Source organism: Penicillium canariense (assembly GCF_028826845.1).
Source record: "Penicillium canariense strain IBT 26290 chromosome Unknown utg000004l_segment0_segment0, whole genome shotgun sequence".
NCBI lineage: Eukaryota > Fungi > Ascomycota > Eurotiomycetes > Eurotiales > Aspergillaceae > Penicillium > Penicillium canariense.
In genome coordinates, this window is record NW_026622731.1 from 3,881,467 (window position 1) to 3,892,007 (window position 10,541).

The window sequence follows — 10,541 nt, forward strand, 5'->3', positions numbered from 1 at the left end:
ACGCATGGCCATTGGCCATGGCAAGCCCTTCGCCGTCCCCACCGGGGCTGGCGGAATGCTGCCTGGGAGCCACTCTGCTGCTTCGCAGCAGAGTTCGCAGCAGAGTACCGTGGGAGACGAAGAATGGACCGGCTGATTGGACCTGGCACCGTCCATGGGATGTGCGAGGGTGTCGAACACATCTGGTGCATAGTGACTCGTTCGCACCGTCGCCCCCGACACGACCCCTACCTCTCCCCACGCGGTGCAGGTCTCGTTGCCCGTGGCCGTTGCCATCTGCCATCTGCCATCTGGACATGCAACCGAATCTTCTGGGCGGACCGCGGAGGATGGAAGGATTCATTTACCGGACCAGGTCCACCGTCATTATGCCGAATGATGATTAGTCCGGTGCTGCATGAGACCAGCAGGGATGCGCACCACTGATTCAGCGACTGGCTTGCGCGGATTCGACGCCCCCGGCCCATTGCACTCTCATAGGCCACAGAGTCGTCAAGGTCGTAGTCGTGTAATATCGCGCAAATCGGATTTGCTTTTTTGTTTTTCCTACCACCGTACTCCCCCGGGGGCGGATCTGGATCCAGGTCGTCCGGAAGACTATTGTCTTCATCTCCGGCTTTAGCCTCTAGCTGTTAGTCTTTGGCGTTTCCTGTGGCTTCGGGCCATCCTGGTGATTATTATTCTGTATGATTCGCCCTCACGAGCTTGCCCTGCGCACAGCAACCTATCCCTTGTTCGGCCCCGTACGCCGTCAGGATCCTCCAACACCGACACCGAGCGACGCCCAAAAGGCCCTCAAAAAGGTAAAAGGCACGCTTTTTCTCCCCTGGACTTGACCTGTACTGCGCCAAAGGATATCTGGCTGGATCTCCATTTCGAACGGGTCCAGTTCCACCGGTTCGCACCACTGGCAATCGGGAGCACAGGGCAGGGCGATCAGATCTTCTGGCTTTTGGATTCATCCACCCCGTGCACTGCACGTACACTTGCCTTTGCAAATCAACGCGACTGAACTCCATTGCTTGTGCTTGTGCTTATCTGCAAGCCTTCATCGCCAACAATCATCTTCTAGGGCCCGCGCCCAATGTGATGAACGTATTTGAATTGCACTCCTCCGCTGTGCTGCACCTTGATTGAGATCGACATCAAGATTGTGTCGCCGCTCTTCCCCTCCCCCTCCCCATTGCCGCCGCCCTCACTCTCTTTCCTATCCTCTTTCTTTTATTTACCTCTTTTCTTGTGTTGTGGTGAATCGGTTCATTCCTGCGCAGCCTCTCCGTTTCTTTTCTTTGCGCCTGGTTCAGTATGAGTAGTATTCCGCGGCCGGAGGAAGGAGATGTTAATATTGGTAAGTTGCCCTGCAGGATAGCCCATGCAGATCCCGCATGCCCGATTGGAGATGCACATGGAACTGACGGGCTGGCATAGGAACGGGCACGTTTGCTGCGTGTTGGGTGGGTGATAGACCGTGACGCCCACATGATATACATGATATAGGACTGACTCTTCGCAACCAGGTCCTCACGGGCATCGTGGGCCTCGCCCTACTATTCCGCTATGCTATCAAGGCCTGGGTACGCTTTGCGCTGCCCCAAGTCACGGCCCCCGAGCGGGTGTGGGGGCTCGAGGATGGGTTTTTCCTGATCGCATACGGCTTTGATCTCGCTCATATGAGCGTCATCCAGGTTAGGTGAGTCGTCCTCCTCGTCTCCCCAGCAGGCGACGAGAACCCAAACCGATGGCGTCGGATCGCTGAATCGTTGGCTGACTGCTTCTTCGGCATCATCAGCGCGAACTGGGGCCTGGGCCGACATTTCTACTACTTAAGCAACGAGGAGCGCATGTATTCCATGAAGTTCGACTTTATCTCGCAGCCGCTCGCCGTGGCAGCCGCCATGATCTCGCGGACGGGAATGATGTGGTTCCTGCTCACCTGTTTCTCGGCGAGTGACAAGAAGCTGCGCCTTTCGATTCTGGGGTGTGCCGTGGTGCAGATTCTCGTCAATATGGTGACCATTGTGCAAATTATTGTGCAGTGCGGGCCGAATCCTTACCATGCGGTTCGTGTTCCTACCCTAGATGTCTCGTTCCCAAGGGCATTTCAGCTAACCCTCTGCTAGTCGAACCGAGTGCAATATTTCAAGTATATGTGGACTCCGGCTCCCGCTGATGGGTCGGTCGTATGCCAGTCGCCCAGTGTACAGACGATGATCGGCTTCGTGCAAGGCGGTAGGTTCATTCGATGGTTTCCGCATACTCGGCATCTCACAGGCCCAGAACTAACCCGAGATCAGGCTTCAACACGGTCATCGACTTCTCGCTGGCCGTGATCGCCGGCGTGCAACTGTGGCAATTCTTCCTCCGCACGCTCCGTCGCGAAAACCTCTCCTTCTGGGCGCAGTTTCAGAGAATCAGCAGCACCGTCCGATCCCGTCGCCTTTGGCAGACGGTCACTCTCTGCGGGCCCCTGGTCCTCTCGGGTGCGGCCTCGATTGTCAAAACATACGTAGGTGGACCGATGGTGACTCTGGGAGATACACGCCGACTCACATGCACTCTAGAAACTCAATGCCCTTGGCGAGCGACTGGATTTCACCTACAACATCGTATCTTTCGTCCTCTGGGTCAAGTACGTTCAAGCCCCCCAAATGCGAGGGCAAACCCTGAACCCACCCGCTAACCAACCCCCCCCCAGAATTGAAAACTACAGTATCCTCCTTGCCTCTTGCGCCCCCGTCGCCCGCCTCTTCCTTCGCACGGTCGTCGATGCGCGCCGCAACGGCCAATTCGGCTACTGGTCCAAGTCGCACTCGAACACCAACTACGGCCGCCAAGACACAGAGCTGAAGAACCAGAGCCAGAGCCAGAGCCAAAGCCAGAGCCAGAGCCAGAGCCAGAGCCGCAGCCGGCCGGAGTGGCCGGACGCGGCTACGGCGACGGGAACCCAATGGCAAGACGAAGAGGGCCAGCAGACGAACTGGCATATTCAGCCGGAGCGCTCGCTTGGCCGTCTGTCCAAGGGGTATGGGCTGGGGCACGACGGCGACAATATGGAAGGGATGGATGAGGGAGGTGTCACGGTGAAGACGGATATTGTCGTCCAGGTGGATGATGGGCAGTCGACATCGAGTGGGGATGCGAGACTTTTGCCGGGAGGTGGGGAAGTGCCCATTAAGAGGGACGAGTATGCGTATCACGCAAGGTGAGGCGGAGGTTAATGATGATGATGATGCGTCCATTGGGGGAACGGTTGTGCTTCGTATCTAATTAATGTACAGGAATAGTGAATCTTGGAGCGGGGCCCTATAAAAGCTGTCTTTTATGGAGAGTTGCTTAATGAATATTCATATACACCTTCTTGGATGGGCAGTACTACCATTGCTCCTAAGTTGCTGTAGTTAATTTATACAGCGCATGAGTAACACGAGCCCCCGGAAATGGGGCGATGGAGCTTGACTATGCTGAAGAAATTCGAAATTTGAATGGAGAAAATATCTTCTCGGTATGTATTACTTGGGAGGCTGTGAAGTGAAGCAGCGTAGTCATATTGCTCGCATAAATGGTATCGTAGAAGACAAGGACCTCACCCAGCATTGATGGAAGGGTAGGTATATAGGTATTTAGGTATATATAATATCATTCACAACCCGCAAATCACGACTCCAGAAATGCAACAGGAACCACCAATGGATCCCCAATAGATCCCTCACGTATACCCCATCCCGCGCCTCCACCAATTCCACACCCCCCGCCTCGCCATACAACCGCCAAACTCCTTCACACTGTCCACCTCCACCAACCCGCGATCCAGATCCAGATCCAGATCCAAATCCGCATCCAAATCCCACTCTTTCCCCTCCGTTTTCTCCCTCACCACATCACCGCGCTCCGGCGCCACCGCACCCGGCCGCGTGACCAGCTGAAAATCCTTGTACTGCAGCTTACGCACGACCCCCACCCACGCCTCGACATGCCCCTTGTCCTGGCCCTCAACGTACATAATGCCCGGACAGCCGCCGGAGCGCAGGAGCACGTAGCATTGGTGGGCGTCGGCCGCGCGTTTGAGGGCGGCAACCTTCTTGCGCGAGGTGATGTGGTGGGTGCGAATTAAGGCATTGTAGAGCATTCTCATTCTCTAGGCGTGAGGCGAGGTCCGGGGGTCATCGCTTCTTGCCTGGGCCGTGGGAGATGAGGTGGTACAGCAGGATGCTGTGCCAAAGGGTGATTTCTACGTAGGTGGTTTGCGGGTTGACTGGTCGTCTTTACGTAAGCGATGCTGATTCGTCGTAACTTACAATGAACTACTCCGCAACTTGTAAACAAATTCTACGGAGTCAAGCCGCCCCACCCAGCACCTTCATCACACAACGAGTCATGCAGCAGCACAATTTAGTTGAAGAGAACATTCCCGCTGTCATTTCCCAACTGCGCACCGATCATCAAGTGCCGGTATTGAGCAAGTGTTTTGACGGTGGTCAGTGCCGAGTCTTCAAGGTAGATTTCGCGGACGGCGACAGCTGGGCTGTTCGGGTGCCCCTTTTTGTCCGTAATTCTTCGCGAGAAACCATTCTCTATCTGGTTGAATCCGAGGCCTCTATAATCCAAGCGCTCGAGACGAAAGGGTTTCAGTGGGCTGCGAAACTCCGCGGCTGCAGTCGCACATTCGACAACCTCGTCGGATACCCCTTCCTTGCCCTAACCTGGATTCCAGGTAGTCCGCTTCTGTGGTCTGACAACTTCCCGGCGCGACCTCTTCGGGACAAAGTCCTGAACCAAGTCGCGGGAATACACGCATCACTGATCGAATGTACTCAGGAGACGAGTAGGTGGAATGCAATATTTGCTCAGTCCACCTCGCTTACTATGTAGGGGCCGCTGCCATAGACCATTATACGAGGATCATCCACAATAAAATCCGTCGAGTCTGCAGTGGACAACTTCCCGAGATCACAGAACAGGAGTGCTCCGACCAGCTGGCCCTTCTCCCTGGTGTTCTGATGCCGGAACTGGAGAGCGCGCCCTTCGCCATGGACCACGGCGATCTTTCATCCCAGAATATCATGATAGATGCACAACACAATGTGACAGGGTAAGTGAAGATCGGATGGGAACCACGGCCCGTGACGGGTTTTCCATAATGGCCACGCCAGTTGCACATATAGCTAGGTTGCACCTGTAGCTAGATAGCGCCCCTTCCCACTCTCACAGTTTCGTCAGAATCTTATGGGCTACGACCACATATCTAACTCCGTATCAAGTATCATCGATTGGGGGTTCTCTGCACCGGTGCCCGTTCAACAGGCAGCTTGTTTCCCTCAATTCCTTCGCATCCAGCATCTTCCACCGAGTCCCGTGCTCCAGAGAGACCGAGAAACGTACCTTGCATCGCTTCAAACTCAACCGTCGCAAGTAATGGAATGGATGGCTCTCGTTCTATCCTCGGAAAACGCCGACTGGGCTGCCTGTTTTCTAGAATCAATTACTAGCAAAGGGATGCATCAATGGCTGGCACGTAGAGGATGGAGACTTCCATCTTGTGAGAACACGTAATAAGGAAAGGAGCAATAAGCAAGGAAAGCAAGGGATTGTTCCGGGTCGACAGAGACCTGAATGAGGTTGTCGCGCATTCTCACCGCGTCTCTGCGGGCTGCTGTCCTTCTGGATCGTCTGATCTGCAGCACGCTCGAGGCAGGACGAGCCAGTTGATCCATGTTGATGCTGTCGCAAGTGACGAAGACGGCGGATACTGTATTATCATTTTTTGTCCTCTACTTCCTCCCCAAAGCTTTCGTGTTGTTTTATCTTCTCGGCATCGGAATAGAGACCACCCAGGTCTTCACTATCTTCGTCAAGTGTTACACCTGTTGGAGATACTAAGTTTGCTACTAAATTGGGAGAACTAGCCGTATAACTCACTTTGAATTTCCCAGTTATCGGCATTGCGTGGTCGCCATGCAAACTAACCGTGCATATAATCGTTATGTACATCACGCCAGTAGATTGGATTGAAATCCCGAGCCAAATAGATCAAAACCTTCTGCCAGCCCGTCTCCTTCTGCCTCTGCTTCTACGTAGCCCGGAGCTAGTTCAATCAACGCGTCCTCTACTTCGTCATCGTCCACCTCTTGCTCCTCTGACTCAGTTAATAGAATCTCCAAAAGCGCTTTTTTCATGTCAAGCCTATTAAAGAACATATTGTTAATTCTATCGCTTATAGCCTTCCGGGCTTTTAAACTTACGCTTTATCGGCAAAATAGATCCTCTCGTCAATCGGGTCCTGCTCCTGACCATATGCCCCTATAAGGTTTTCCAATCGCTTTCCCGTCCCTATTATGGGCAACGATAAAGAAAAGAAATTCAAGGCACGAATACGGTAGCCCCGATAAGGCATACCATTAGTGTAGGAAAGAATAAGGAGTACTAGGCCGGTATTTAGCGCATAATCATCCACAATAATTGGAGGGGGATGATAAGAATCATAGAGTGCCTCTCCGCTATTGGTAAACGCTAATATTCCGAAATCAGCAGTCTCTAGAGCCTGGTACCGCTTGATATTATCAAGAGTAACAGAATCATTCTCCTTCGGCGTGATTGTAAATGTTTCTTGTGCGATATGACCCCACATCCTATTGTAATCATAGAACATCAACTGAATCTTCAACCAAAGTGCCCAGTTGGTTGATAATCTTAGGGCGTCTGTAGTAAGATATAAGTCCCAAGGGACAAGCTTACTGTGATAGTAACAGCCGTATTTAGAGATTTCCTACAACAGGTCAGAAAACGGATACTCGTAGCGGACCGACTGTCAAAGAACAAAAAGAAAAAGACACCCTTCTTTTTTTCCTTACCTCACGCGAGAATCGTTCCTCTGAGTCTAGGGCCTTGTTTGTATATGACTGTCCTATATTAGGCTCTATGCCCACAAACGTATGTAGTCATGGACGTATTTATAGGGAATCATAGAACGTACATCTCGGAAATCTTGCTGAGCCGTGACCCAGGTTTCGATCAGGGATCGACGTTTCTGAGCCTTGGAGTCATCCGTTTCATCGTCGCTCGAGACCCAGTTTTCCCGAACAAAGCGATGCCAGCCCTTCACAATCGGAGGGAAATCGTAGGGCTCGACATTAAAGTTCTCCGTTGGGGACTTGATGAAAGAGGGAATGCCACCTGGCCAGAACTTCGCTTCTGTCGTCAAGGTCGGTTCGTCAAGACGGCGCTGCAGAATTCCAGGAATAGCCATCGTAGCGAAGGGAGAAGGGAGAACAGAGAATATATTGATACTGTCACGAAGGAGCCAGCTGTAGAGGAAACAGGTGCATTCAACGAAACAACGAAAGTGAAGAAGGAAGAAACTATAGGGGAGGCTGTCAACTAGCTGTAGTGAGCGCTCGCGCTAGATCACATGACTATCACATGACCCTCAGAGCCTTAGCTCCACCAGTCCTCCGCTCTACCAATCCCTTATATAAGCTATACGTCACATAGTCCTCCTCTTTAAAGAGTCTCGCCCCGAGACTCTGGAAAATTATTATCTAGATGATCACTTACGAACTTATCAACCTCTGCTGCAGCCAGCTAGGCCTATAAGTTCTTCGGAGGCCTAGGGGAATCGGGATATCGCCGGTGAAAGTTAAGCAATTTGAGTAGCGTATTCTTAAAATCAGCAGCGTAATACTAGGTATTATCTTTATTATAGCCTAACTACTTTACTTTGTACTAAAGCTTCCGGTAGTGTAGTCGTAACCGAAGGATCTCTTTAACTTCCTATTCTTGTTAATTATTAACTGTTATTGGCGGTAGCGGGTCCTCGATCTATCCCGGTAATAGTTTTCTTTTCGATGTAAGGTATAGCTTACTCGGTGTAAATACTAGGTAGACCTTTATAGATAGGGGTAGTTCGAGTCTAAACGTATTCCCTTCTTTCTTTAAGATCTTATATAGTCTACTAGACTAATCGGATAGCTTACGGCTTAGGCGATCTAATCCCTAATAATAGGTCGTAATATAAACTATATCTTCCTTATCGAAATTAATCTCCCGGCGATGCTTATTAGCCTAAGTTCGTTAGCGTTCCTGTATACGTCTAACCGCTTCGGCGGTCTCTTTCTAGATACGTTCGATTCGCTTTACGAATTTCTACGCTTCTTCGGTTAATTCTAGCGAAAGGGACGCCTCGGTCGGTAGATTCTAATTAAAAGATATCCTTAGCTCGTATCCTCGTTTAATAAAGAAAGGAGATCTCTTTATTAAATCTTAGCGTAGAGCTAATGTAGCGAAATTAATTATTAGTAACTATTCTAACTAATTATCTTAATATTTATTCACTATTACCCGTAAATACTAGGCTATCTATTAGTTAGTAATCTTACTTTAACTATTAGTCTATAGGTAATAGGCCGTAGATAGTTTTCGCTTAATACTAAGTATTCGGCAGAATTTAGTCTAGAATATAGATATAAACTATCCTCTACGGTCCGATATAATCGAATTAGGTATACCTACCTATCGATAGAGATATATTATAAATAAAGTAGCTATCTCTTCTACTATAGTAATTTTATAGTATAGAATCGACGCCTAGCGCTTACTAAAGCGATAGTATACTATAAATACTATATTATAACTATACTTATCCTTCGGGAACGAACGGAAATCTATCGTAATATATTACTATAGCCGTTACGGGGTAGGTAGTAGTTATAATAATCCTAGGGGCTTATCTCGCTATATCTTCGTCCGCTTATATATTCGATAGTTCTCTATATATCGTTCGATATCGGTTACCTAGCTAGGCTACTAATAGCGGCTCGAGAGAAAGGCTTTTAGTTTAGTCTCTCTAGGGTACGCCGTAGATAGTTACCGGTAAATCTTATCGAGTAAGCGAGCTCTTAGATCCCCGTTATCCGGCACTACTAGCTTTCTATTATAGAGTAAGAGGCTATCTCTTATTTCCTATTATCCGTCCTTACTTATTCTTACCTAGTTTTAATTTACTTCGAGTAAGGTATAGGTCAGATTCGCTTAGAGGTCTCGCTTAACTATCCTAGTCGTAGTAGAGATAATTAAGGGTTAATCGTCGAGGGTCATCTTAACTAGGGCGATTTCGGCGGTCGACTAATTAGGATTATTATTATTAGGGTATATGCCCTACTCGAGGTATTTGCGAGGTAGAAAGATCTACTCCTAGCCGTCGGAGGTACCCGAGTCTTTCCGTAAGAGTATATTAGCGATAATATTCCGCTTTCCTATAAAATAACGTATTAAGAAGTAAAATCTTAATAAGAATTTACCCTAACGAGCCTACCGGGCGTTTAGTCTTTTTATCGTTATAAAATATTATAATAACTAATAATCTAAGAAGATACTAAATCGGTTATCTCGTTATAATCCCTCGAGCTCCGCTCTCTAGATATCGAGGCCTTTAATAATCGTAAATATCTCGTAGTTATAGGTATCCTACCGCTATTCCGTAGCGGTTAGCTTCGACGAATAGAAGTAAACGGGGTACTAGTAGCTATCCGACTAAAGTTATAATAGAACGCCTCCGATATATCCTTCCGATACGTCCGTTTCGATCTTAGTAGGGGCTAATAGGTCGTAGTAAGCTAGTACCGGCGTAGTTATTATTATATATTTTATCTCTCGGAAGGCTTATTTATATTTAGAGGTCTACTTAAATAGTATCTTATCCTCGGTAAGGCGGTTTAGCGGTTTAGTAATTCGGCTATAATTCTTTACGAATTATCGATAGAATCTATAGAAACCTAAGAAGGACCGTATACCGTAAACTATCGTAGGCTATTACTAGTCGATAATTACTATAATCTTCTTAGGATCTATCTTAATACTATCGGTACCGATAATAAAGCCTAGGAAACGAGTAGTTATAGTATAGAACTCGTATTTACCTAAGCTTACTTAGAGTTCCGCCTCCCGAAGCCTCTATAGTATCTTCTTAATATATTTAATATATTTCTCTATCGTTTCGCTATAAATTAGGATATCGTCGATAAAGATAGTTATAAAATCGTCGAGATATTTACTAAGCGTTATATTAATAAAACGCTAGAACGAGGCGGGTCTATTCGTAAGCCTAAAAGGTATTACTTTAAATTTATAAGACCTATAATACGTCCGGAAGGTAGTAAGGTCTTCTAAATTAGGATCTATACGAATCCGGTAGAATCCCTGCCGGATATCTAATTTTATAAAGATTTTCGCTTTTCCTAACTATTAGAAGATCTTATTAATTAAGGGGATTAGATAACGGTCCTTTTTTATAATCGAATTTAGCTTACGGTAGTCGATATAAAACTAGAGCCCTCCGCTAGGTTTTCGTACTATTAGGATAGGTAAATTAAAAGGGGCTTTACTTTCTTTAATAAACCCTTATATTAGGTTTTTCGTAATATAAGCTTTAGCTACCTTAAGCTCTTTTTCTGACTATTTATATAATAGGTAGTATCCCGGAACTAGGCCTTCCTCGAGAATAATTCGATAATCGATAAATTCTCGATACAGTAGTAGGGTATCGGAGT

General features: G+C 48.0%; 4 protein-coding genes across 4 annotated transcripts; 2 read left to right on the forward strand and 2 right to left on the reverse strand.

Moving 5' to 3' along the window:
• Positions 1–1,305: 1,305 nt before the first annotated feature.
• On the forward strand, positions 1,306–3,206 carry N7482_007681 (uncharacterized protein; the record flags this gene model as incomplete). Its single annotated transcript, XM_056689805.1, has 7 exons — positions 1,306–1,348; positions 1,429–1,454; positions 1,518–1,690; positions 1,790–2,060; positions 2,121–2,229; positions 2,295–2,506; positions 2,562–3,206. 7 exons carry the CDS (start codon positions 1,306–1,308, stop codon positions 3,204–3,206), a joined length of 1,479 nt encoding a protein of 492 aa, XP_056542234.1.
• Positions 3,207–3,706: 500 nt separating this feature from the next.
• On the reverse strand, positions 3,707–4,132 carry N7482_007682 (uncharacterized protein; the record flags this gene model as incomplete). Its single annotated transcript, XM_056689806.1, has 1 exon — positions 3,707–4,132. The coding sequence occupies one exon, from the start codon at positions 4,130–4,132 to the stop codon at positions 3,707–3,709; it is 426 nt and encodes a 141-aa protein (XP_056542235.1).
• A 164-nt stretch (positions 4,133–4,296) lies between these two features.
• N7482_007683 (uncharacterized protein) lies at positions 4,297–5,093 on the forward strand (the record flags this gene model as incomplete). Its single annotated transcript, XM_056689807.1, has 2 exons — positions 4,297–4,822; positions 4,870–5,093. 2 exons carry the CDS (start codon positions 4,297–4,299, stop codon positions 5,091–5,093), a joined length of 750 nt encoding a protein of 249 aa, XP_056542236.1.
• An 894-nt stretch (positions 5,094–5,987) lies between these two features.
• On the reverse strand, positions 5,988–6,646 carry N7482_007684 (uncharacterized protein; the record flags this gene model as incomplete). Its single annotated transcript, XM_056689808.1, has 3 exons — positions 5,988–6,180; positions 6,240–6,327; positions 6,394–6,646. 3 exons carry the CDS (start codon positions 6,644–6,646, stop codon positions 5,988–5,990), a joined length of 534 nt encoding a protein of 177 aa, XP_056542237.1.
• Positions 6,647–10,541: the final 3,895 nt, after the last annotated feature.